Below are 27,961 nucleotides of genomic sequence, written 5' to 3' on the forward strand. Positions count from 1 at the left end.
GCAGGGAAGCTCAGCCAGGGTAAAGTTCTGACCAAGCACCACAGAGCCATTCTCGTACTAAACTACACCCATGTCTGCAGTCTTAACCTCCCTCTCAGTTTGTCCAGTGCCCAGAAACTGGACTCTGGGCTACAGCTCAGAACCTTGTGACTTGGTTGTATCTGTGTTATTTCTGCATTTCCTGGGGCTTTAGGGGTTCATACTCAAAGTCCTGCCATCAATGAGGACTGCCATGCTCCTGACTCGAGCAGGAGTGCTAATGAGTAATGCTGGCTGAGGACTGGCCTCACATGTGGATGTTAAGTGTTGAGGACCCCTCTCCATTCTTCTCCTTCCACATTGTTTTATTATTGTTATTAATATTATTGTTGTTGTTATTATAAAAAGGTGTCACATGGGCTGAGGAGTGTCTCTACCCTCCTGTTATTGCACATTATATTAATTTCCAGGTTCTGAACCATTATTTCTGGAAATCAGTCCCATCTGGTTAGGGCTTGGCTTCCTTTCCATGTGCTGTTGAGTTGGTCCTGGTGTTTTCTGGGACATCGGTTCATAGTTTCCTTGTAGCATCTGGGTTGTTCTGGTGTCTGAGTGAATCTGACCGTACACATGTGTTTGCCCAGACTCTTCTCTTATAGGTACATGGGTGCCTTTGAGAGCAGATGCTGTCTGCACCTGTTGGGTAGCACTTTAAACACTGAAATCGTCTGGCCTTGGAGCTGCGAGAGCTGGGCCCTGGTTCAGTCTCTTAAATACTTTCAGATCTACCCCGATGTTTTATTTCTACCTTAGTTCCATGGCGGCTTGTTCAAAGTTGAATTTTATAGGGAGAGACCATGGAATTTACTTATGGATTAGAAAGCGGGGAGGGGAGGATAGGAAGGGGATGATCCTTTTGGTCTTCAGACACGGGCTCTGGGACAGCATAGGAACTAATATGAAGCCTAGGGGTGCAGTGGGGACCCCACAGACTCGGATTCTTTCAAACTAGGGATCCTTGGAAAGCAGGCTGTTCTGTCTCTCCTCTCTTACATCATGTTGAAACGAGAGGAGCTACGAGTGTCTGCAGGCATAGGAAACACTCCCTCCTGAGGGGAGGAGGATGTCACCTGCGCCTCACCTGAGATCCCTGTCTCTACCCCCACTGGCCCCCAAATGCATATGGTGTGGGGTGCTGTTGTGTGTGTGGGGTGCTGTTGTGTACAGGAGGTACATATGGTGTGGAGTGGTATTGTATACAGGAGGTGCATGTGGTGTGGAGTGGTACTGTGTACAGGAGGTGGAGGGTTAACTGGCGTTGGGATACCAGGGATGCAGCTTTTGTGAGTTTCCATACTTGTTGGAATGGGTCCTTGGTATTGTAGCTGTCCGAGTCACCTGTAGCCCCTTAGGTGGTCCAACAAACTTACTGGTTCCCACAGAGACTTCCATGTTCTGTCGTCATGAAGAGACGTGTTAATGTGACATTAGAAGTCACTACCGCACATTCAGACAAGTGTCCAGAGCACAGTGAGACGGACAGCTGTGTGAGGTGCAGTGGTGGAGGCAAGGGGCAGGGAGGAACAGAGAAGGGCATGGCCATTATGGGCGTGGCCGCCGAGGAGGGTGTGACTGCTGGGGAGGGCGTGGCCACTGAGGGAGCAGGGCCACCGAGAAGGGTGCTGTCACAGAAGTGGTGGCTGTTAAGGGCTTGGCTGCTGAGAGGGGTGTGTGTACCAGCTGAGAAAGGAGTGGCTACCAAGGAGGGCGGGGACATTAAGGGCAAGGTCGTTGAGGAGGGCGTGGCCGTTGAGGGGGCGTGGCCACTGAGGCCCTTGTTCAGTGGGGGCAAGAATGGAAAATGAAACACATCTACCTGGACCAGATAAGACGATGGGCCCCCAAACTTGTGTTTTTTTCTTTGTGTGGTAAAATTACAGGAAGGTTTCTGTGTTTTCGTTTGGATGGATGGCAGGGGTTTATTTGTGGTTGGTTATTCATTTCTACCTTAAAAAATAACATGTGGCCACTGTAAAAGACACACAGAAACATGCACGACAACCTGGAAATGATGAAAACTGTAACAAATACAGCCAGCGCCCCTCATCCTACTGTATATGTGCAGGGTAGCCCACCTTTCTGTGTGTGTACGTGTCGGTATTCTACTCGTCTAGAATCCTAGCCTCAGATGTACACTTTACAAACTAGTACTGACTTTACAGAGGAAAAACCATATGCTTGGACCTTTCTACTGTCTCCACAAAACTCAAAATGCAGACACACGGCCGACAGGGTTACCCCAGGCCTGGGGAGGAAGCCCAGGTGGGAGCTCAGATACCGAGGGCAGTCCAAGAGCCACGGCGTTCCAGAGATGCTAAGGAGATGCTGCTCACTGAGCAGGGAACATAGGAGCTGCCAGCCCCGCCCCATTCCCTGCCCGGGATGCAGTGCGGAGCTTAAACTCCAAAGACATTCTTGTTGTTTCTCTTTTTCCCCTTTTTGGTTTTTTGGAGACAGGGTTTCTCTGTGTGGCCTCAGCTGTCCTGAACTTACTGTCACCAGCCTGGCCTTGAACTTGGAACTCAGAGATCTGCCTGTCTCTGTCTCCTGAGTGCTGGGATTGAAGGTGTGTGTCACCACCGAGGCTCAGAGACATTCTCTAATCGAGACTGTGGGAAAGCAGCATGGCTGCGCCTCTAGCTCAAGCAGCACCCTCATTTGGAGGTCAAATCAGACCTTTCCTTTTGCTTGTGTGGTTTTATTGAGGCACGTGAGGATGGGGAGGAGGTGGCATGTATGTTTTCAGTGGGCTGAGCTTCACTGACGGCTGCTTTGTCTTGAGCCGGCCTGGCTGTGGCCGCTCAGTTGCTATCAGAAGAGGTCCCACTGGACAGTTGTTCCCCATGCTTCTGTAAGAGGATTCACGCAGCAGGTCCCATCTGGGTTCCTGCATGCATTTATCAAGCTCCAGGCCTTGGTTTGAAACCTGGGCTGACATCTTGAATTTGCCCAAGAAGGGCCTCACCTCTTGAGTGAAGTCTTAGTTCTAGGCGGCTGCCCAAGCCAGAACCTTGCCACTGCAGATAGCTCCTGCTCAAGAGACCAAATGGTCATCACAAAGGCTGACGAGAGGCCCAGCACCCAGGCACCAGGAGCGGTGGCCTGAGGGGCCTCCAAAGGCTTACATGTTCAGGATACGGCGACCTCAGAAGCATGTTTCTCACTCGGGTCCTCTGGAGCTCTCGGTGCAGGCTACGCGCCCCTTCCCTGCTCAGACCGTCTTGCCACCCTGGTGCACTTGTACATGCACTAGGATTTTGGTCTCTTGCTGCTGACCGTACTGATGGTCGGTGAGTGGGCTGCCCGCCCTCGTCATCATTGGCCCAGTATCTGGCATAGAGCAGGGACTTAGGCTGAGCCACTGCCCCGTGGGGGGTGGGGGGTAAAGACAAGGGCGCAGTGCCTCATGTGCACAGTGGGAGCAGCCTCGCCATGGACTCCAGTCTCCAAGTCCCCGACACTGAGAGAGGTGGGCCCTGCCTGGCTCCCCGCTCACCTTCCCTTCTGTGTCTCCTCTGCCAGCACGCTCTTCAGCCTGTGTTTCACTTTAAGGCATGGAATGCTGTGGGCTAGGGAGCAGCCTGGCACACATGCTGTGCAGTCTGCAGACGCAGCCTTGCCCGCCTCTGGTCTGACCTAGTTTCTGGGCATTCACGATGTAAACCTCAGAGGACATCCATGTTTCCATGTCATTGTAGTTAACCGTACTAACAACTCCTGCAATCACCACGGCACTGCCCAAGGCCAGAGCCAGGCCGGCCTGGGATGCCTAGCAACCACGGTGCCTGTTCATCATTTCCCACAAAAACAGACACTAGAAGACGACATTTATATGCTTCCCTATTTTCTCAAAACGAGTTACTAATTTTCATAACGAAGAGCAGACTGGTGAGGGCTAGAGACGGTGTTGACCCTCGCTCTGACACCAGCACGCTTGACCCCTTGCTGCGGCTCCAGCACGGCTGTACACAAGTCTGTTTCACGTGTGCCACGGACATTGGTGGGACGGGAGATCTGGACCAGGTGGCCACTCCATTCCCTTCTTACCTTGATGCTACATTGTTCAGTGGTTATTCTGTTTGTCAAGTAAGAGCCCCTCTGTAAGTAACATGGGCACCCCAACAAGTGCCCACATGTGGAGCCAGGCAAAGTGGCCATGGGACCAGAGACACTGAGACAAAAACAGAGGTTCTGCCCAGAACCAACCCTGACTGCCATGGGCCAGTCCCAGCCACTGAGGACTCTGGACTGCTGGTGCTATGGAGCGCTGGCCTCTGGGTGTAATAGGACTAGTACTGTCCTCATCAGAGACTACAGTGTCACAGGATGAGTTCTGCTGATGCCCCGCATGGAAGGAAGGCTACTAATCCCCCCTGAAACTCCAGCCATTCGCTCTCTTCCCTGACAGCTGTAAGCAGTCCTGCCCGCTGCCCCTGACTTGGGAGAAATATGACACTGTCCCCCGCAGTACCTAGCTGAAGTGGGACGTTTGGGTGATAGAGCTATGCCCTCGTAAGTGTCCCCAGTCCCCATGTTCTGTAAGGCGGCCTGATAAACTCCGTGAATCACCCCTCTGGACTTGGGTGGAATATGTCTGTTGCTGGTGCCCTATCTGGGTTAAATAGGAGAAACGCAACATTTGGTCACCACTGGCGACTTGGGTGCTTGCAAACACCCCCCCCCCCCATGGTCTCTTTTTGAAGGAAGTGTTTGGAGGAAACGTTCGAGCTAATCCAGCATGGTAATACAAACCGCCAGCAGCTCATTCCTTTCCCACTCTGTAGAAGCTGCCTCTGTCCCCAGCCCTGATATCTGGGAGGCCAGCCCTCTTGACTTCAGCCCTCCACCACACAGATCTGTACAGATTCTGTCATCAGCTGCAGCACGAACTCTGTTTACTGTTTACAGCCTCTGTTTAAGTTGGCTGTCATGTTACCTGCACAGCCATGCTTACAGTCGCCGCCACATCCTGCTCGGGGAACCCACATCTCAAAGGAGGTCCTTCCCAGCTCCAGGGATTAAGGAGAGAGACTGCCCACACATGGCAGACACTTGGCTGTCTATTTAAGGGACCAAGCAAGTTTTCTTCAACTATTTCCTGTTCCAAAATCTCCCATCAAAACTCACCCTGAAACGGAACAAGGATGAACCAGACACATCCTCCTACCTGGAGTAGTAAGACTCCACCCCCAGGGCCTCCCGGACACTGGCGATGTGCTGCTCCAGTGTAGAGCTGGTTGCTATGGGCAACGCTGCACTGCTGCCAGCTTGGAAATCACTGGAACTTTCCACCGAATTATCACCCAAGTAATGTTCGTGAAACTTCAGGATTCCTGCAACAAGGCAGACATAGCAAGGTCACGAACGGTTGGACAGCAGGAGAGGGGAACATGGGTGATGCGTGGCTTCTTTGGCGGGCATGCTGGGATTCTGAGGTTTCAGGCTTCCTGAACTGGAGCCGTGCCTGCTTACTGCACACCATCAAGACACAGGCAAGCTTCTGATGACACAGCTTGGGTGTGGATCGCTTTCTGTGCACTTTTAGAATGGTGCTCTGGGGAGCCCTGCTTCCGTGATCCGCATGCAAGTGTCCAGGTCAAACCCTTGCAAGGACTGAAATCTTGAACAAAACCGGAACTAGCCAAGTGGAAGCTGTCATCAAAGACATCTCACTTCACAAGAGCAGATCAGAATAGGCACACATGCATTCTAAAATAAAGCCCACTGGTCAATGGCCACTAATGGTTTTAGGGGAGGGGAAAGGTGGCCCACAGTGGCTTCCTGGCAATAAGCTCGGGCTGTGTCCTCATATGGCAGTGAGGTGTGCTGGTCCTCTCGCTGGATCACAGCCCTGGCAAGAGCTTCAGTCTCATTAACAGCAGAGAGAGCAAAAGGGCACAACAGCCGCCTCCTTACACAGGTCTCACTGTCACGTGACTGGGCATGCCACCTGTCAGATATGTCCCCGACAATGCAGTCGCCACAGAGAAGGTGTGACATTTGCCAGCTGCCAACCCTGTCTGCATGGGCGTTTGCCTCTCTTGAGGGCAGGGGTGCAGACGTTGCTAAGGAAAATTGCAACTTAAACCCAGCACAGAAAGGTGTGGCAGAAGATTGAGGGTGCTGCTTGCGGGGAGCCTGGGCGAGCTCAGCTGTGAGGGGAAGATGCTCCTGCTGACGCAGAGCAGGTACAGAAGCCACACCCCACATGGACGCCTTTACTGGGGACAGAGAGAGAGGCTTGTCACATTTCTCTGGCAGCTGAACTTTTTACAGATAAGCGAGAAGCCCATTTTTCAAGATTCCCAATTATGAGACCAGCTTCTCCAGTCAATAAACTCTAATTGGATCTGGTGGTGTCCCCGGCACGGGGAAGTCATCAGCATTTTATTATGCACAAAATATAGCCCCACAGCCAATTAGTAGTTTTGTATCCAGGGAAACTGTTACATCCTACATGCTTAGTGCTGACTTAACCAAAGACGATTTTCACTTCTAAAACAGACTTTTTTTGACAGAACTACTACTAATAAAAAACAAAACAAAACCCAAAGCAACAATAACAACAAAAACAACAAAACCTAATTGAAATCTGTTAAACTCAGAAATTCAACCTTACGATTTACTTATATTATCATCGCTTCGGTACGGAACGTTATCAGGGGTCACAATGACCAAATCACTTGCAGCTGGTGAGCATATCTGCTGCTACCTCACCCTTCTCTTGGGCTCCCATGCTGGACGTGTTCTCTTCCGATGACAAGGAGCCACACCTCCTTGGGTTGTTTTATTAGTAGGATGCCCCACCACGGAATATCCATTGCAGATAAGGTTTTCCTTCATCTGACCTACGTGACACCCCTCAGCACCCCCTCAGCCCCTCACTTCCTGTGCTTCAACAGAGACCTTACCTGCTCCAGGGGCAAGCAGCCAGCTGTAGAGGTAGCCGGCGGCCAGGGAGTAGTACAGCACCAGTCCCCGCTGGGCATTAACCATCTCTAAGATCTGATCGATGGTGATGGGTGAGTAGGGGTCGGAGTCCTGTTGTCCAGTCTGTCTTTCCACCAGCAGGTCAGCAAATGCTCTTGTCCGGCCCCTTTCTGCTACTGCCAGGGCTTCATCATGATGGCCTAGGAGACAGAGGGAGGGGTGTGCTCATTCAGGAAGCAGGTGAGCATCCACCGGATATGGAGGAGACTCGGGGGCTCTGTGCCAGCCATGGTAGAACTTGGGGTCTACTGCTGCAGGTCCGTTCCCAGAAAGAGGGATTCTGATAGCTCACTGATTCAGTGAGGTCCCGACCGTGGAGATGTTCAGGTGTTATTGAATGGGAGGCGTCTTTGCTGCTGTTAGAGCTGAGAGCCCGTGGCACTCTGTGCTTCTGTTGCCCCCCTGGGCAAAGGGCTGAAGCCTCTGAGTTCCCTGTAGATCTTAGGCTGCTTCTTCCCCAAGCTTCCCTGCAGCCCTTCAGTCTGCACACCAGCCCTGCCTCATCTTAGGGCTGTGAATGCCTGCTGCCTGCTGCCTGGACACTGAAACACGAGGGACGCACTGCAGAGGACAGACTTTAGGGCACACACCAACATGGAAATGCTGCCAGAGCAAGGGCTGAGGAGACAAGGCTGAGGCCGGGACCCAAGACAACTCCAGTGGCTCCAGAGGCTTCACCCCGCCCCCCAGTTGTTCAGGCAGCCTTACAAAAGACGGGGTTTATGTGAGTGTGTGCAAATACTCTCCTTTGCTCTATTAACTTATTAACTGAAACAGCAGGGACGATCTCTGCACACACTGGAAAATTATCCCCAAAGTGCTGGACGGGTTTAACAATGTGATCATAATGGGTAATAAATGACGTCCCAGGAAACCTGAGCGTTAGATGGGTGGGAAGGAAAGGTGGGTAGAGAGGCCTCAAACACCCATCTTGAAGCACAAACACTGTGTGTCTGTCAGTCTACACTGTGATATCTGTCTGTCTTCACGGCCACCTTGGCTGGTTTGTGGCCAGCTCTGGGTGCATCTAGACGGGTCTTTCTTTTAACAGACGAGGGGAAGCCAGCTGAGGGCCAGTGTTCCTGTCTCTCTGCTTTAGGACTGTGGTGTGAGGTGACCGGCTGCCTCTCGCTCTCACTGCTGCCACAAAACCCAATGTGGTCCTCATCCCTAAAAACGATAAACCCTATACACCCTCTGTGATTCGCTTTTCTCAGGTGCTTTGTCATAGCAAAAGCAACTCATATAAACATCTTCCTGGACGTGGCAGGCAGTGGAAGAGCCGAGAAAGGGACACTGGGGACAGTAAAGCCCAGGGCAGGGTGGCTGTGGATCGCCCTGCTGCCTTTCAGTCCACAGGCTGAGGGTGGGGTGGGGGAAAAGTCCTGACTCTGTGTGTGGCACAGTGCAGGGCATAGGCCCACAGAGCATGAGCAATAGGCAGCAAGAAACGGAGGCAGCTGGTCTCAGTACACAGCCTGAGTGAGGCTTGAAGGGACACCAGGGGTGTGTGTGTGTGTGGGGGGTGTCTGTGGCAGAGGGACACCTGAAGCAGGGATCTGTGGAGGAGGGACACCTGGTGCAGGTAGGAGGGGTCTGTGGGGGAGGGACACCTGGTACAGGGAGGAGGTTGGGAGAGGGGACACTTGCTCTGCTCTCTTGGCATCTGAATTGCTCTCCTGTGATTAAGCCAATCATGTCACACTGAATTCATCAACCTATGTGGGTGACATCTGGTGGGGACAAGCTGAGAGTGTGCTCACTGAGCAAACCAGGACTGGCATTTTGCCCCCACAACTCTGCTGATCTTTGCCGAATGACAAAGTGACCATTTAATAGCAGGCTGTGACCTCATGGTCTGCCCTGATTACCGAACACACGCACACACACACAAAGATGCACGCACGCACACACAGACACACGCACACACACATGCATGAACGCACACACGCACGCACGCGCACACATACACATACAGACACACACACGCACGCGCACACACACATGCATGCACACACACACACAGACACACACACATGCATACACGCACACGCACACGCGCACACAGAGATACACACACGCACATGCACACATACACACACACATACACACACACGCACACACACACAGAGACACACGCGCGCACACACGCACACACGCACGAACACACTCCAGCTGCTCTTACCTAGGCTGACAAGCACCCGCTGCAGGGCCTGGTAGGATGACGTCTGCAGGTCAAACAGGGAGAGCTTGTAGTCTGTGCTCAGCTGTGCCTCGTGCCGAATTGTTTCAAACAAGGCTGATGCTCTGTAAAGCTACGAGGGACAGAGACTGTCACCCAAATGTCCACAACCAGTGCCCAGCGGTTCATAGGTGCAAGACAGCTCTTGCTCATGCCCGGGCGCACAACCTGAAATCGTCTTTTAAAGGGGTCGGAAGGACGACTGCCAGGCAGGTACGCCCTGTGGATCTGAAGAGATCAGTAGACTTAGCCCCAGTTAACTAGGAGTTTACGTGACCTATCTTTGACGGAAGAGGGAATATAAAAGATTAGGACTTGAGCTCTGAAGGAATCTTAAAACCAATTATCAACACAAACAGCAACTTCTACTGTACAGCAATCCTCTACTTCTGTCACCAGACAAGAGTAACTGCCCCAACCCCCACCCCGGGCCTTGGGTACACTGGAGATGGGCCACGCTGGGCAGTGAGATTATAGGTGGCCCAGTGTCACAGAGCCCAAACACGGCCCTCAAGACCGAGCTTTCCTTATCTCCATGGGGCTGGTTTCAGTCACATGGGCACCTTGAGGACCAGAGATCTGACATTTCCCTGGGAGACCCGGTCCCCAAAGCTCCACGTTTATACAGGCTGGCAGCACAGAGCCAGGAGCCCGGAGCGCAAAAGCGGATGGAGACAGGACTCTGGACAGGACACAGAGCCTGTTCCTTCTCTGTGGCTAGCGCTGTCCTCTGTCTTCCCGAGGAGTTCGAGGAACAACTCAGGGAGCAGTAGTACTTTCAAAACTGTAGACTGCTGTGTGATATAAACTTTGGCTCTTGTGCATAGGAAACAACATTAATCCTTTTCGTTGCCTTTAATACTTTTTAAAAGAGGATTTGAAATTTTTTATTGGTGTGAGTGGGTGTCCACTCACACGCGTGTCTGCAGGTGATTGTGGTGGCCAGAGGAGGCTGTTGGGTACCCTAAAGAGGAGTTATAGGCAGTTATGAGCTGCCCAGTGTGGGTGCTGGGAAATGAACTCAGATCCTCTCAACTCAGGGCTCAGCACCCTAACACCCCAGCACGCTGTAGAACGGACCCAGTCCCAGCCTGTGCCCAGGCCGCTCCACTGGAGACAGGCCTCACTCCCCTCATGGAGGGACCCGGTCACTCTGTTCTCAGTGATCACTCAAACGGCCAAGGACTGAGTTTGAAGCAGACATCTCCTGTCCGCCCACAGCCAGTGTGACAACACTCCTCTTCGGCAGTGGGGACTTTCTATGAGGAAGGGGGAGAAGTCATACCCTCTGCCCTAACTGGAGACCCCCAAGGGCGGTTAAGCCCAATAGGCACACACCCTGATCTTATATCTCCACTGAAGAAGGAACGTGATTTTATATTAACCATGGCAACAGTGCACAATAAGAGAATCTCAGAAATCATGGAGAGCTCTACCCTGTGGATGCCGAGAGCCTTGGCATCTCTCAGCTACACGGGCTGGGACTCTGGGCGCATTAGCCTAGTAGACCGGCCAGCACCTCTGAGAGCTCCACAGCTGCTGGTGGGTGCTTGGGGCTCCTGGGACAGAGCTCTGCGTACCTGGTGCTGAGCCTCCTCCAGGTTCCCGCTGGCCCAAAGGGAGAGGCCGAGCCCATGGCGAATTTTCGCTTCATCTTCTCTTCGACCTAGTTGCTCAGCTAACCTTAAACCTGAAAGCAGACAGGGAGCCGTAAGGAGAGGGGACAGGGACCGATCGGCGATTTCGCTTCTGATGCATACATGTAAGGAAGGCTGCAGGGAACGCCAAACCGGCCCTGGGGCGAGGACGCTTCCAATGTTACAGGAAGTGAGGAGATGCCGCAGCAGGAGCCCAGGTCAGGGCTGTTGGCAGTGGGTGGGTTGGTAGGGCAGGGAGAAGCAGGAAAACCAATGTACCCTTAACCTGGCTGCCCTTGCAGGTGCAATGTGCTTAGCTCTGCAAAGTCCTGGCTGATACATTGATATCCGCAGCTTCTCTGCCTGGGAAAAGCCTTTCCTGGCAGCCAGGCACAGAGGCTAAGACAACATGACTTTCTACCTCACCCCACACTTCCAGGCAGTGCTGATGAGAGGCTCATGAGTGTCTCTTCAAAGCAGAACGGTGCCCGGCCGGACCCTGCTCCTGTGACTGAAGCTGCCGACACGCTCTGGGTCCCATCTGTGATGTGCCTCAGCGGGGTTGCAATGCAAGTGCTACTGTGAGCTGGGAGGCTGAATGGCTGCCCTCGTTTGCCATGGTCTCCACATGGGCACCTGCGGTGGGTCACTCACTCACAGCACGCTGTGGGATTTCAGGGCACCAGCCACCTCCAGGGCTTTGTGGGGCTAAGGCTGACAGTCGCAGTTCACCATTATCGGTCACTACGCTGGTCTCTGACACTCTGCCTGCATTCTAGTGTTCTCCGCACACAAGCCACCGTATGGCTCCCACAGCTCAACAATGCACAAAAGCTAGGGCTCCTCTCTCATCTAGGTCAGGGCAGGATGCCAGCCAGCGTCAAGCACTCTGGGCCCGTGTGATTCCTGAGTTGGCTGAGTGGCTGCTGTGAGTGAGTAGTGCTGCTCTGGGGTGAGCTTCCTAACTTCAAAACACATGGCTCACACGGCTCAGAGAGAGCATTCCGAGCGTGAATCATGCCAGTGGGCAACAGGAGAATCGAAATAATTCACATGAGAGGCAGTGGTCCTTGGGAGAACCAGGATGGCTTTCAAAGGGCCCACCGCACTGACCCTACAGTGCAGATGTCTGGCAAGTCCTTGGTCTGGGTCAGAAGTATGATTTTTTTTTTTGGACAACCCCATTGGGAGACAAACTCTATGAGAGAGGGGCCTTGCTTGGTTCCGAGTGTATCCCCAGCAAGAAAGGTGTCCAAGGACCACTGGGAAGGTGCACTTGAACTGCCTTCTGGGAGCCTGCATGTTCCACTCCACCTGGACAGCTCTCCTGTGTGGTGGTAAAACCCTGGGAGTCTCTGGACTAAGTGACTTCCTTTGCTGGTTTCCGGAGTGAGAAGAGCTGGGTGAAACGCCCTGTGTCAAGCCACATCACCTGGGAGCCCTTCAGACACAGACCCACAAGCGTTCCATTGCACAGGACAGGCAAGGTAAGGGTGGGTGACTTCTAGCTGACCTTCCTCTGCTGCAGGCCTGCAGGACCCCTGCCAGGCACCTGGAGAGTGCCATTAGGTGCTCTACTGTGTGCTGGGCCTGCTCAGAGTACACTAGAGGGACCTGGTTAGGCTCATGAATCTTCTCCAACACTATGGGAGTTCACAAAGATGAGTTTTTAGAACTCTATGAGACTTATCACAAAAGACAATTAAAAACAAACTGCAGAGTTTTCCACAAATAGAGAATCCTGTGACAGTATCCCAGCAGAGCCAGCTGCTATGGTATTTCAGAGGGGAATTAACAGTAAGGCCCCTTTTGCAAACCCTGCATGCTGGGTCACACACATGGCTGGTTCAGCCGAAAGCCACCCCTAGGGGCTGGACCATTACAACACAGCAAAGCCAGGGGCCGTAGGAACCACAGAGGGGTGGGAAAGTGGCTCCAGCTTCAGAACGTCTCCATGCCAGCTGTAGCTGCTGTCTACCCAGTCTCCTGCTTCCCAGCCTGGGGACGTCTCCTGGGGCTAGAGAACAGGAGGGTATAGCTGCTCTACCCCTGCAGTTTCTGTGAGGTCAGAAACGACTCCACACAGGGACTGAGCTCCCTCTGCAATGAACTAGAGAGTTAGGGTCAAACCGCTGTACTTCTCCAAGCCTTGGTGACATGGCTGCAAAAATGGGGACACATGAACAGTTCCTGGGCTGGGGGTTCAGCTCAGTGTAAAGGATATGCCTAGTGTGTGAAAAGAGTTAACACGTGCTTCTCAAGACCATAAAAGAAAGAAAGATAAAAAGAAAGCAGGAGGTAGCAAAGAGGGCATGTCTGAGTTCTGCTGTGAGAACTAAAATCTGGCCTCAGGGGCTGCAGGTAGAAGCCCTTACAAAGGCGTTTGAGCCTCAAACTTGGAGCCCGGTTCTTCACCAGTGAGCGCACCTACCTCCCACCCTCTCCTGTATATATACAGTGACCCTGTGCACCTCTGAGAGCTTCAAGATCAGGGACACCCCAGTTTGGAGGAGAGGCAACCCCTTTGCTGTGAGATTCTAGCTCATGTAGGAAGGCGCCATCGGCCTCAGGTAATCAACAGACTCTGCAGCAGCGGAGGGAGAGGTGCCCGATTTCCAGGCTGGCTCCTGGACATCAGTTTGTGCACTGTCAGAGCAAACACCGGAAGAAGCCTGGCCGGCCCCCAGGTAGAGACACTGGGCTAGCGGCTGCTGTGTCTGAGCTGAGAACCATAGGCCGTGATGCTTAGGTATTTCCTGGAAGGTCTCCACGGTCTGGATTCTCCTGATTTTATGCCCTCACGTCTAATGATCCGACTAGCGAGGATGTGTCATGTGACCAGCTGCTGCTCTGACAACCAAAGGGCTATCAGCTATTCCAGCAGCGGGCTAGGGGCAGGTACCAGAACCGAGAGACGGGGAGGAAGCTCCAGAGAGCTGGGGCAGGAAAGGGAAACACCTTAAAACTGTGCAGGGACACCTGGTGAGGATGGCCTGGACTGTGAGACCCTCACTCTATAGCACTGGCGGAGTCTCCCCTGGCAGAGCCTTTAGCCTACCTTCCTGTAAGTACATGACTGCCTGCGAATAGTTCTGCAAGGCATGGTGAGTCCTGCCCAGGCTGCTGTAGGACACAGTCTTGGCCACCAAGTCGTTCATCTGCGCCGCGATGCTCAGGTGCTGCTCCTGATAGACCACGGCCCTCTCAAAAGTGCCCAGGGACTCATAGGTGAGACCCAGGTTCCCGTAGGCTCGGCCCTGGCATGTGGGATTGTCTGTCTCCTCTGCAATCTGCAGATCGAGCTGGTGGTACTGCAGGGCTGTGTCGTACTCTCCCATCTGCTGGTAGACACCCCCCAGGCCGCAGGCCGCGTCACTTTCCAAGGCTCTGTCCTTCATGTCTCTGGCGATGTTCAGCTGGCGTTCAAGGCAGGAGATGGCTTGTTCGTAATTCCCTAATTGGCTATGGAGACTTCCCAGCTCTCCATAGGCCTGAGCTTTATTGGAGGCCTCCCCGAGCTCATGGGCCACCACGAGCCTCTTCTCAAAGCACACAAGGGCCTGCTGCAAGCTCCCGGTCGCCCTGCAGGGATGCAGACAGAGAAGCAGTGAGATCACTCTGTGCAGGTGCAGACATTCTAAAGCCCCTGAGAAAATGAAAAGCATTCGTCACTGTCACTTACTATAGAGGCTCTTAACTCCTTCTCTAGCTAAAAATCTATCACGCGCCCTTAGAGTGAGATGCAGAGGAATTTCATAATCTGGAAAGCAATTCAAAAGTCATCCCTTAGTGACCTTCCCAGGAGCTTGCAATTCAGTGGGACGCGCACCCCCGAGGAAACATAAAATATATTAACAGACACGATGATAGCGGGGTCCAGGACTCGGGCCTCCCGCCTCCACTCCTGCTTAGACCGTGCTTTTGAAATCACTTTACAGGAGCTATAAATCGCTCACCCTGAGTTTCTTGGAGCAGTCTGTGGGTGACGATTAGTCTGACCTCTTCCTCCCCTCCAGGAGCCCTGATCCCCTGCCCCTGAGGGAGGCCCTGTCTTGAGTCTCCCCCGCCTTGCTGGGGGGGGGGCATCCCTTGGCCGGCACAGCCTTTGGTGTGTGCTGCTCAGAGACAATTAGAGCAGAAGGAGCACGTCTTTTTGTGGCAGATGGAGCCGGTTGTCTGGGCATACAGATCTCATCGCCTGAGCCTCGGTTTCCCCGTTCCACAGCAGACGGACATGTGCTTAGTACAGCAATGTCGTGCCGCTTGGACAGTTACGCGGGTGCCCAGCCTGGGTGAGGACTGGTGCACAGGACCCGTCCCTCTGTTACCAGATGGGGCTGAGTAACCAGTGGCTAACGAATGCTCTGCTAATGGACATTCACAAAATGTGGAGGCTCTTACGGAGGTCGGCTGAGCAGATCCACCCAGCTTCCCGTCCCTGTGAACTCCATCCTCTTGGTCACCGTGTACTACATGTGAGGGCTGAGCCCTGGCTTGACTCTTGGGTGTAACTCAGGCACAAACCTGCCCTTTCTGGGCTGTGGTGTGTCTTTCATATATGACGGCAACACGGTCACCCACTTAAGTCGATGAACGGTTGAAAAGCCAGGTGTGAGAGGCACTGGAACAGACCGCTCTGTAGCTTAGCTGCCTTCCTGCCGTGGCCTCGCCTTGCATGTACTCTAGCCCTGTTCCCTGGCCACTGTACCTGTGTCCGTTTCCTAGGCCCCGGTAGGCCTTGGCTTGGTCTTGCATGCGGTTCAGACTCTGGGCGACGGACAGGTACTGCTCGTAGTACTTGATGGCTTCCTCGTAGTCCCCCAGGGCCTCGTAGCAGTCCCCCAGGTTGCCGTAGGCCCGGCCCCTGTCCAGCACGGACTCGTTCCCACTGAGCTGCTGCAGCATGGCCAGCTGCTGCTCAAAGTAGCCGATGGCGTCCTCCACCACGTTCATGTTCATCTTCGTGATGCCCATGTTGCCGTACACCTGCGCCTCCAGGCTCGGCTCTTTCAGCTTCCGCCCCAGCTCCAGCTGCTCCTGGTAACACTTGAACGCCATTGTGTATTTTCCGAGGGCCATGTAGACGGCCGCCAGGTGCCCGTGGGCCCGGCACTCCCCCGGCAGGTCGCTCAGTTCCTGATAGACCTCCAGCTCCTGCGTGTGATAGCCCAAGGCCTTGTCGTACTTCTGGACCATGCGGTACGCGGTGCCCAGGGCCGCGTAGGCACTGGCCTCCAGCCTTCTGTCTTTCACGTGGTGAGACAGGCCCAGCTGCTGCTCGTAGAACTTTATCGCGCCGTTCACATCCTTTTTGCAGACAAATATATCGCCCAGGTTCCCCAGGGCTCGGAACTTTGCCTGGGAATTGTCCAGCGACTGGGCTAGGGACAGAAGGTACTTCTGACACTCCTCTGCCTTGGTGAAGTTCAGCAGAGCCTTGAAGGCCAGGCCCAAGTTGCAGTAGGCTTTTGCTTGGCTCAGTTTGTCGTGGAGGTCTTTGGCCAGAGCCAGATCCTGCTCATAGTACTTCACGGCCTCCTGGTAGTTTCCAAGGCAGTAGTGGGCGTAACCGAGGTTGTGGCAGACCTTCCCTTCTCCCTCCATGTCCTGGAGGTCCGGAGCGAGGCGGAGGTACTGTTCGTAGTAGGGTGCAGCCTGGACGTACTCTCCTCTGGAGCAGTGGAAGTTCCCCAGGTTGCTGAGGGCCCGGGCCTCGCTCTGGATGTCTCTCAGCTCCCGGGCAATGTTCAAGTGGTTCTGGTAGTGCTGCAGGGCCCGGTCATGGGCTCCCAGGGCCTGGTAGGCGACAGCCAGGTTCCCATGAGTGGAAGCCTGGGAGGCACGGTCGTTCACTTCCATGGAGATCTGCAGCTCTTGACGGTGGTACTTGACAGCCTGGTCGTACATGCCCAGGGCGTTGTAGGCATTGCCCATATTTCCGTAGGCACGGCCTTGGGCCGCGTAGTCGCTCAGCTCTTGGGCGATGCACAGGTGGGTCTTGTGGAGCTTCAGGGCTGTGTCATAATCGCCTTTCATCTGGTGGATGATCCCTGGAACGACGGGGAAGAGAACAAGTTAGAGAAAGTGCGACTTATAGTTCAATCTAAGGTGCATGCAGCCCTGAGTCAAAGGCTTTAGACTGAAGGTGGGCGGGGCTAAACACTGGCCTGCAGAGGGAGGGTCTGGGGGTGGGCAGGGCCTGGGGTGGGCGGGGTCAAGCGCCATCGGGGCTGCAGAAGGAGGATGGCTTACCACATTTCAAACCACCAGGGAAACCCAACAGATTTGATGACAAAAATGAGAATGTTTTACAGATAAACACACAAAATTAAAGGGCAAACAACACACTAGGAAATATGTGAAAACATTCGAAAAATCGTAGCAGCTGCTGTGAAAAATCGTTGTAAAAATTCACTGTTGGCTTAAAAAGAAAAAATTGATCCCAATTTACTCAGATAGGCGAAGAATAATAAATGTCAGCAGACAACTCAGCTGAAGAAACACAGAGAGGAATGGGGGGGCCCTAGTTTCCTTTAATAATCAATGAAATGCAAATTAAACCAACCCTGAGGAACCATTTTACCCACACTAAATTAGCAGATAAAAAAACTTTGAGCGCCCCCATCCTGATGAGGTTACCCTGAAACGGGTGAGCACACCAGCTGTTGTGTAAATGTGGAAGCCACGACGTGGGTTGCACTGTGACATGCGATTGGGTGGGTTCTGCTTGGACCCCCACTCCTGTGCTGGACAGACAAACCGGCCATGTGCATGCGAGGAGTCAAGAGCTCTGACCCCACAGGACAAGTGACATTCCTGGGGTTGTGTCCAGTTATGGAGCTGGGAATGTCGCAGGCTTTCTCTCTGAGGGGGACACAGTTTCCAGAGCCTGGCAGGGTTGGAGAACTGACTTCCCAGGAAGAAATGCCCCTTCGACGTGGTGGGCCCTTTAACGGTGGGGACATGAGACGTTGCGGTTAAAGCCAGTCCTCCTAAACTGCCTTCAGGTGTCATGGTTTCAACCATCCTTGTACAACATGAATCATATACTTCCTTTCTCCTTGAATCTGGCCCACCCAGGATTGCCGTGCCCAGCCTGCTCCCACCCACCCTCCTAACAACACCTTTGCACTCAGTGATCCCAGAGCAGTCTCTGGAGTCTACTGCAACTTCTTAGAGGCCTATATGATCACTTGCTGGGTGGGATATAAGAAAAGAAAGACTGAAAGGCCTTCTCGGAGAAGGCTGCCAAGCCCAGGATGCCTCCCTGTGGCTCCCCCTACAGGCCAAATACAAGGCCTTGTTGTTACCGCTTCCCTCCTATGGTGACAGCTGAAACCCATTTCCCAAGAACCCCAGCCTCAGGGAAACATCAGAGTTCTGTTGTTTCATCTCAGTTGAGTGCCCTGGAGATAGACAGACAGACAGACCTGTAATGAATCTGAGCTTTTACTTTCCTGTTTTTGTTTTAAAATCAAAAGTCCTTGCCACCCAACTCCCTTTAAAAAATAATAAAGTCGGATTATAATAATTTCAGAGACGCGGAGTGCTGACCATAGTGGTACATGCCTGTAATCCCAGCACCCAAGAGGTATAGGCAGGAGGGTCCTGAGTTCGAGGTCAGCCTGGGCAACATAAGACTATCTCAAGAACATAGAAAGAAAGAAAGAAAGAAAGAAAGAGAGAAAGAGAGAGAGAGAGAGAGAGAGAGAGAGAGAGAGAGAGAGAAGCCCACTAAGAAACATGTGTATCTTGCTTTGTGAATAACACCCGAGATGTCCTGGCCAGTGCACAAGGCAGCAGCAGGAGAGTCTCTTTCCTCTTACTCTGGCCTAAGGCTCTGGGCTGAGAGCAGGGTGCAGTCAGGATGAAAATGGCCGCCCCAGGTTGCAATGATTTGTGAGGGAAGCTGCCTGCTGGTTATAGCAAACCGATCTGGTCTCCAGACAGCTGCTGCTGCTTCCTTAGCTTCCACCCGCCCACAAAGAACCAGAGGAGGGCTTTCAAGATTACAGCTTCCACACACTGAGAAGGGCAGGGAGGCCGGCCTCGCTGAGCTGGCCTCTCCCTCCGCGTGTCTCCCTTGGCGGGTTCAGGCTGCTGCCAGCCTGGGGTGTTCTGTGGGGACAGTGTGGTCTCTTGGCAGCTGTTCTCTTTGTTGAAGCGATATAAAAGCTGCCGGAGAGCAGCACAGAATGGCTGCGCTCACGCTGAGGGGCTAATGTGCGGCTCCTCCTGCCCTTTCCGGGATGCCACTCAGATGAGGATGTACAGAGGGGATGTCGGCAGGGGTGCCCTCTGTGACAACAGGCTGCGGGGAGGGGATTAAATGAGGATTAGTGGGGCAGACAGATCTCACAAAGCTGAGTCCTCACCAGGGCTGTGCGAGAGGACACGTGGTTAGGATGTATACACGGGCTCCGTGGGTCTCCACCTATGGGCTTTCTGTGTGGGAATACTAAGGTCTCTACTTCAAAGGCTGGGGCGAGGACCACGACGCATGCGCACTCCACGCGGCCAGCTCGGTGGGACTGGGACAGACCAAAGAGTATTTCCCCTAAAATGGCACCCACACCAGTTGAGCAGGGAGCTCTGGCAGCTTCTCATTTGAGCTCTCTGGGGGCAGGGCCTCGTTCTTACGCACGCAACGCACAGTGCCTGATCATGCTTCTTATTGATTACTGCCAGCGCCCGGGTGGGCTTTTAGAACCGACCTACCCTCTCCTCTGCTTTCAAGCAGACTAGAGTTCAGCAGTCTTCATAGGGAACACGGGGTCTGGCGGCCAGGAAAGACACATCCCTGCCCCAGGCTCACTCTGTGTAGATTGTGAGTCTCAGGGAGGAGAGAGGAGTGGCCAACAGAATTCATGGACCCCTGTCCCATGTGCTAGCCTACCCGCCTCCCTCCAGACAGAGTGTAACTTGGCACAGCGGCCAGGCTGAGTAAGGTTCTCCTCTGTGGGACTGTTCATGGCTGACACACACAGTGTCCCACCTGTTTGACATATCCTAGGAGTTGGGGGGACTTGGGGGGTGTTTATGCAAGTAGAGGAAACAAGATGAGGAAAACAGGGCCATCAGCACGGGGACAGAGAGTCCTTCCACGGTTCTCCTAACAGTTAAATAATAAAGAGAGACTGGCACTGTTGGATCAGGAGACTCTTCAGAGTAACCAAGGCCTGATGCAGGTCTAAGCACATTTTTCCATCTGGGGATCTCGGTAGAGGAAGTGACCAACTGGCCACTAGACTCTCCAGTTACCAGGTCTCATTCCTACCCGAGGACACTGCATGCAGACTACACACAGGATAACAGTACTGTGTCCTACGTTAGCTCACGGTCGTGACCTTTGCACTTACAGGCTGGCACACACCTTGTCTGTGGTTGGAGGGAACGTGGGTGAGGATGTGGCGACCGGCCTAGTCAGTAAACAGATGGCTCAACTCAAAGGCCTGAGAGCGGGTGCTAGAACCGGCCACATCCTTGTAGGTAACTCTCTGTTGTTTTCACCAAAGCTGCACAGCAAAGTATATTTTCAGACAAGGGATAACTCCAGAATTGTTCACCACATGACTTTATCAGCTGCAAGTGTCTTACGGAGAGGCAGGCTTTCTCAGAAGCTGCCTCGGCCTGGTTCGTCAATGCTGCGAAGCCGCCTGAGGCTCGCGTGCTCAGGGCTTGGATGCTGTCGAGTGAGATTGGATCCTGGTGTTAGCCTCAGTAGAGGGATAATACACCACGTAGTCCACAGGTGAAGGAGGACCCTGGGGACAGGCCTCTGAAGCAGATGTCTTGTCCTGGATCCCTCCTGTCTCTCAGTGCTGTGAGCCCACTGAGAGCTGAGCACGCCTGCTGTTGCGGCATTCTGTCCTTACTGCAAGCCCCCAGTGATGGAGAGGGCTGGCTGCGGACTGTCGGAATCTGCAGCTAGGAGCCAGGACCTGAACTTCTAAGTCACTTTCTTGGGCACTGTTGTATCATGACGACGAAAAGCGAAAAGTCAATCTGTGGTCTCGGAGACCTGGAAAGTTCCAGAACTTGGGCTCACAGACCTCGAGGGGCAGGCTGTGCTGGAATCAACCAAACGCGGCAGCCTGACTGACTAGCTTCCTGCTTTCCCACTTCACACGAATGCCTCTTCGTGTAAGGGGTCACAACTCCGTGCCCGTTTCTCCTCCACCAACACCTGCGCACAGCTGAGACCACGTGCCGGCGGTGCTGCGTGAGGAGGCTGGTGCTCTGCCCGAGGGTGTTCGAGCAGCAGCAGCCACCTTGGTGTTGAGGAAATCCCAGGCCTTCCAGTGTGGGAGAAGCTGCAGACGCCATCCCTGGTGGGTGCCGTCACCAGGGAGCTGTGTTTACTACTCCTCTGTCCTGATAGGATCCAGGCTAATGCACCTGTCTGCTTTTCCCGACAGGTCCTTCCCGTCCCTCCACGGGACCAGGAAAGTGGCCTCAAGTTAACTTCCCTTCATCGGCCTTTTCCTTCTGTTCCCCTGGGAGGGGCCTGCCACAGTCAGGTGGGGGGAGCTCCCACGCCCCCACTGCCTTCCCACAGGAATACTCGGTTGGACACACCTGTCTTTTTATGTAAGTTTAAGAAAATAGATCACTTGCTCTATGGTCCCCCCTGCCATGGTTCCTAAGGCTACAGTTGCATAAACAGTGACAAGAAGCCACCTTAAAGCGAACATATGCGTGTGCGTGCACACACCCATACACACACACACTCAGACATGCATACACACATACACATATATATATACACACATACATACACACATATACAATACACGCATATGCACACACATGCATACACACATACACACACATATATATACACATACACACATATGCAAACACACACATATACACATAAACACATATGCATGCACACACATACACATATATACACATACACACACATACAAACACGTATGTTCTGTGGACTTTGTACACAGACATTTTCCCGTTACACATCCTGTTTCCCTGTGGGTAATCAGAGACCGAGGCTGCAGGTGAATTGCTCAAAAATCCCCTGGGCCTCTGTGGTCATAAATCTCAGCTAGAAGGAAAGATTAATTGTATTATGGAGCAGGAGAAATAGTAATTAAAGACACGATGAGGGGGCGGCCGGGAAGGGGTGCTCCACAGTGCTGATGAAGGAGGAGGAGGAATCAGGCGCTGTCATTCCTAACAGCTTGGGCTGGGCAGAGGCTGTGAGCGCAGCTGGTGGGAAGCAGGCCTGCTGTCAGTCACTGTTGGAGAAGACAGAGCTGTGAGGTGTCACCTGGGATCACAGTCAAAGATGGAGGAGAGTCCTCCAAGGCAGAGGCTTCAGAGTCGCAGCGCAGGGAGTGGTTTTCTGGGCCCTGGAATTTCTGTGGCACTGAGATAGCTGCTCTGCCCCTCCCTGGGCTGGGCCTCTAAGATCGGACCAGTCCTACCTCTGCGAGCTCTTTCAGACCTGCAGAGAGTGAGCTGGCTAAAGTTGGCCACCTCCGGGCCGGATGCCCCGCTGGTGCTCCAGGGCAGTGCTCCAGGCCGGATGCCCTGCTGGTGCTCCAGGGCAGTGCTCCAGGCTGAGCCAGCCTGCGGGCAGCACAGAACGCCCTTCCCGTCTGCCCAGTTCACTGTTCTTGTTGCTTCTCTTGCTTCTCTTCCCTTGCTTTGGCTGTGGTGGACTTTTCTAGTGGCAGCCCCTCCCCCACCTTCTTCATCCCTTTCCAGGAAAGGCGGAGCACGGTTAAGGGACTTGCGTTGTCAGTATGTGCAGAAGAGTTGGGTTCCCTTGGTGGGGAGGGCATCAGCATCTCGAGTCCTCTGGTGACACCACACCACACTGGCATTTCTCTCTGCGGTGCAGCATGGAAGATGGGCCACAGCTGGCTGGGACCAGTGAGCTGCCTGAGGGCTGCATGGCCACCCTGCTGGCCACAAGCTTTGTTGTGGCACCAGAACTGGCACCGCCTGATGGATAAGCTGTCTAAGCCCTTACCCAGCCCCAGCCTGGCAGTTTATACCTCATGCACCAAAGCTCATGGGCTGGGAGAGACATCCACTAAGAGAGGTTTTCACAAGGTTTGAGCGCATGGGTCTCTGGGTGCTCCAATCCCCATCCTTGACCTTGTGAGACCATGGAGGTCCGAGCACTTGACTCCCATAAACAAGCTTCACTGGCCCAAGCACTGCCTCATGTCCTCGGGGTCAATGGGAAAGGTTTGGGTTATAATTTGCTATTAGGAAATGAAAGGGGCAGGTGGTGGTGGAGGAGAGATGGCTCAGCGGTTAGGAGCACTGACTGCTCTTCCAGAGGTCCTGAGTTCAATTCCCAGCACCCACATGGTGGCTCACAACCATCTGTAATGGGAGCTGATGCCCTCTTCTGCTGTGTCTGAAGACGACTACAGTGTACTCGTCTACATATAATAAATAATCTTTTTTAAAAGGAAAGGAATGAAAGGTGTGCAGCTTATAACCTGGGCACCTGGGAGGCAGAGCTGGGAGGTTCACTGCAGGCTCCACGCCAGCCTGGACTGCAGAATGAGACCCAGGTACAGAGAGGAAAGAGGTGAAATCTAATCCGATCATCTGTGAAGTGGCTTCACTGATACCATCCATTCCGTCCAGAAACACTCACGTGGAGACTTTCTGAAAATTCTTTTCGAACTCAGCTTGTTTTGGGGATGATGAGAATTGTGGATTTCTCCTTCCACTTTACCAGGAGCTCCAACTGAGACAGGAAGTTGGTCAGTCCCCATGTGGCACCACTAGACTCTTGGTCTTGGTTTTTCTTTTTTCTTTTCTTTTCTTTTTTTGCCCTGAGTCCTGGCTTCGTATTCCTACTGCAGCATCATGTGATGTTATGAGTGAGGTAGAATCCGTTATGGGATAAGGCAAGACAAGCTGCAGACAATTGGGCAGAGGGGCATCAGGCTCATCCCGCCTGTGGCCCTGTCACTCCACGCCACATCCTCCTACCTGAATCTGAATGAGCCGAAGGGCCACGTACGATGGATCATGGAACTGCGGCTTTCTGAAGTAAGTCATGGACACTGGCATTGCAAGATCCCTTCTGTGGCCCTCTACTTCACTGTGCACGTACGGCTCCTTCCTGTCCCTGCCTCAGGTCTCCCCTCGGAAGACCGTCACGATGAAATTAAATCAGAAGTGCCAGCATGGCACTCCACCTTCTGGGAATGGTTGCTACTTCAGACTGTCAACCAATGGTCCTCAAAGATCTGCCTCCCTCTGGGACTATTATTTGTAATGCTGCAATCACTCTTAGAGGCCACAAGTTTCCACCAAAGGGACCTGGCATCATCTTACCCAAGGATAGATTTGCCTCTGAGAGTGTCAACGCTTAGCCACAGGAGGTGGCACTCTGAGAATAGGCTCTGTTTCCTACTGGATGATGCACACAGTGGAGAAGGGGAGGGCCAAGCCCTGCTGGGCCTTTCTGGTAAGCACAGGTCGTGGGGCCGGTGATCCTGACCAGCCACTGCCACGGCTTGGGTATGATTTGAGGGACGAACCCAACCTGCAGAGTGACAGAGCATCACGGCCATCGGTGCTGCTGCTCTGGGGTGTGGCTGCCGGAAGTCACTCTGTGCCACTGCCCAGCTGGGACTCTTCAGTCACTACGGCTGTCATCCAGCAATGGAGCAAAAGTCTGAGAAACTGAAAACCTTCATTTTAAGTGACCCTGGCTTTGTCACTAACTGTCCCCACCAGCTTTGTCACTGACTGTCCCCACCAAAAACTGACGCCCTCTCATGCTGCTGTGGCTTTCTTTGACTCTGTCTGTCGTACTCAGGGACAGTGTGGCAGACCCGAGGGTGAACGTAATGACGTGTGTACAGTCACACAAGTATTACTTTTCAATTCTTCGTGGCAGGCAGTAAAGGCTCTAAACTAGCACTCATCGTTCAGTGTCAGCACAGCCATCGCTACTGCCACCACCATCCTGATCCCCACCATCCCCACCATCCCCACCACCTCCATCATCACCATCCCCACCACCTCCATCATCACCATCCTCAGCCACTGATGCCAGCAGCAGCGGCGGCAGCAGCAGCGTAGAACACAAGGCCTCATTCACACTAGACCTTTGATGCAGATCCCCAGACTCTAACAACCATTCTCAACATATGCCCTCTTCCTAGCTGCTGTTGCCAGCGCTGCTAAAAAAAGCATTTGTTTCCCAGCCCCACCCCACACCCTTACAGTCAAGGCTGGTTGAATGGCACTGCTGTCACCAGTGGGTCTCAGAAAGGCCTTAGCTCCTCTGGCACAGTGGGACAGAAGCAGTTTCCTTCTGGATGGCATAATGTGTGGAGCATCACAGCCACCCTGGTGTCTGTGGCCGAGGCGAGCAGGATCAGAGGGAAAGGAAACACGCCTTTATTTAAGCCGCTGCACAGGAGGGCTGGATCGTCTGTTGACAACTGGTGAAGTCCAGCTCACACTTATAGGTGGAGGATGGGGACGGAGAGCCACCTTTTTCAGGGCAGCGGACATAGGGTCGTGCTTCCTTTGGTGGCACAAGTCTCCAGCATGCAGTGGCCACTCTGGAGGGACCTCAGTGGTGGTCATCGCCGTCTCTAACTCTGCGTCATCCCTAGCGGGGACATGCCGTCATTAATCATTCATTTTCCAGATGGAGAACGTGAAGTTACAAGAAGGGGGTGGCTTAGCTGAAGTTGGACAGCTGGTTACTGTTAGTCCAGACCTGTTTCCCATCTCACCTCCCTGGAGTCAGGGTCTGCCAAACCTCTTGAGTGAGGAACACCTGGATTTATCAGGCTCGGTTTGCTCTGACATAAACTGCTGAGCAACCTTTAAATGTGAACACTCGCTGTGTTACCACCGGGCATGCCATGAGCAGAGAGGGTCACCGTGACAACCCTCAGTGGCAGGTGTAGTAATACCCACCCATACCCGCTGCATGGGTGAGCTCACTCCAAAGCTGCCAACGGTTTTCCTGAGTCAGAAAGAGAGAGAGAGAGAGAGAGAGAGAGAGAGAGAGAGAGAGAGAGAGAGAGAGAGAGAGAATGCCTTCACTTTCTACTTCAGTAATGCGAAACATATAGATGGCCACGGAGCAGGCTTGCATCAAGAGATCTGTATTTCTTTGATCATGGGCCTCTTATCTGCAGTCGATTTTACAGGACTGCTTTTGAGAGAGGATTATCACCAGTCATTAATAAGACACATCAACCGGCTTAGCAGTGATTTAAAAAAAATCATTAGTGAAATTTATTCAGTATAGAAATATGTTCATAACTAATTCAGAGATGCCTCATCCATTAAACAAAAAAAAAATATTGTTGCACAGCTCATTACAAGAGGCTGGGGAAAGAGACAAAGGGTGAGTTTTCTCTTACGAGGCATTTGCATAAATTAGTCGGAGAAAGCCTCCTCCACTGAGGGCTTTGCGCAGCACATCCCCATGTATGACGATCCTGAGAGGATCAGGGAGGCAGAAATTAGAGAGCGGCAAAGTGGCTGCATGCGCTATTATGGAAAGACACAACACCCACGAGGCACGAGACGGCGAAGCAGCCTGCGCTGGTGCAGGGGCGAAGCTGTGCTGGCTGACTGCGGCACCAGGCCGGTGGCTCCTAATTGGCTAGAGTCTCCCAGTTCCTAGAAAGAGCCTCCAACTCTGATGACAGTTCTGAGCCACGGGGAGCTAGTGAAGAGCCAGTGTGTCCTCCAAGGAGCAAGCAGCCTCTCCTCAAGAAAACAGTCACAGGGCCTGTCACGCTGATGGACGGACACAAGTCACAAGTGCAGCTTTGCAGGGGCTGGCACGAGACTGACAGGCTCCAGTTCCACCGTGCCTGAGCTCTGGCATGCCCCCTCGTGATGGGTCGATGGGGGTAGAGTAGAAATAGACACTGGGTTTCAAAGACTCAGCCAGAGGCTTGGAATGTGAAGTGTCTTTAATCATCATATTGGTTACACTAGGATACTGTTTTATACCGTTTTTGATATATGTAGTTAATAAAACATCCCAGTTTCACTCCATTTTACCTTTAAAACTTCAGGTACTAACAAAAATGTAACTTACAAGGCTGGGCTGCTCATTGTTCCCCTCAGCATTGTGAACTGAGGAAGAGCCACACCCTCTTCTACATCCTCCTCCTCCTCCTCACCCTCCTCGTCCACACTCTCCTCCTCAACACCCTCCTCTACACCCTCTTCCTCCTCACCCTCCTCCTCCTCCACACCCTCCTCCTCCATACCCTCCTCCTCCTCCATACCCTCCTCCTCCACACCTTCCTCCTCCTCCACACCCTCCTCCTCCCCACCCTCCTCCTCCCTCCTCCTCCTCCTCCTCCTCCACACACTCCTCCGCCTCCCCCTTCCTCCTCCTCCACACCTTCCTCCTCCTCCACACCCTCCTCCTCCACACCCTCCTCCTCACCTTCCTCTTCCTCCTCCTCCACATCCTCCTCCTCCTCCACACCCTCCTCCACACCCTCCACCTCCACAACCTTCTTTTCCTCCTCCTCCACACCCTCCTCCTCACCTTCCTCTTCCTCCTCCTCCACATCCTCCTCCTCCTCACCCTCCTCCTCTTCCATACCCTCCTCTTCCTCCACACACCTCCTCTTCCTCCGCCTCCTATTCCTCCTCTGGCCCTGATTCTGGCCCACATCAGAGCCTGTGCCAGCCTTTTTGGTACTAACCTGATTTCTCTGGGTTTGGCTCTCTAGGGCTAGATCCTTGGCCTACTCAAAAGTCCCGTAAACAAGGGGGTTGATGGGAATTATTTCAGTTCACCTGCCATTCTAGCAACCTGCTTGACCCCAGCAAACCTCAATTTGCCCAGATGGGTGGCTAAGGGGAAGACTCGATCATACTCGTGGGACCAGCCTTCTGTCCCCTGTCACAGAGAGGAGCACTAGAGCTGTGTGTTGCGTGTGTGGAAAGAGCCAGGGTGAATGCTTCCTGATGACAAGGGCTGAGCTGTGTGGGGGGAGGGAGAAGGAACAGTAGCTACAGAGATTGCAAAGCAATGTCCATCTGTCTGCACAGCCAGATC

General features: G+C 53.3%; 1 protein-coding gene across 1 annotated transcript in view; it reads right to left on the minus strand.

Annotated features, from left to right (window-relative positions):
- Ttc28 (tetratricopeptide repeat domain 28) overlaps positions 1-27,961 on the minus strand; it is a 407,017-nt gene that overhangs the window by 46,807 nt on the left and 332,249 nt on the right. Inside the window, exons 7-12 of the mRNA XM_032886506.1 lie at positions 15,617-16,958; positions 13,967-14,490; positions 10,852-10,961; positions 9,215-9,344; positions 6,951-7,169; positions 5,207-5,372 (exon numbers count right to left, since the gene is read on the minus strand). Of these exons, the coding sequence (XP_032742397.1) occupies positions 5,207-5,372; positions 6,951-7,169; positions 9,215-9,344; positions 10,852-10,961; positions 13,967-14,490; positions 15,617-16,958 (2,491 nt within the window). The remainder of the gene's footprint in view (positions 1-5,206; positions 5,373-6,950; positions 7,170-9,214; positions 9,345-10,851; positions 10,962-13,966; positions 14,491-15,616; positions 16,959-27,961) is intronic.

The sequence above is a fragment of the Rattus rattus genome, chromosome 16, assembly GCF_011064425.1.
Source record: "Rattus rattus isolate New Zealand chromosome 16, Rrattus_CSIRO_v1, whole genome shotgun sequence".
Classification (NCBI taxonomy): Eukaryota; Metazoa; Chordata; class Mammalia; order Rodentia; family Muridae; genus Rattus; species Rattus rattus.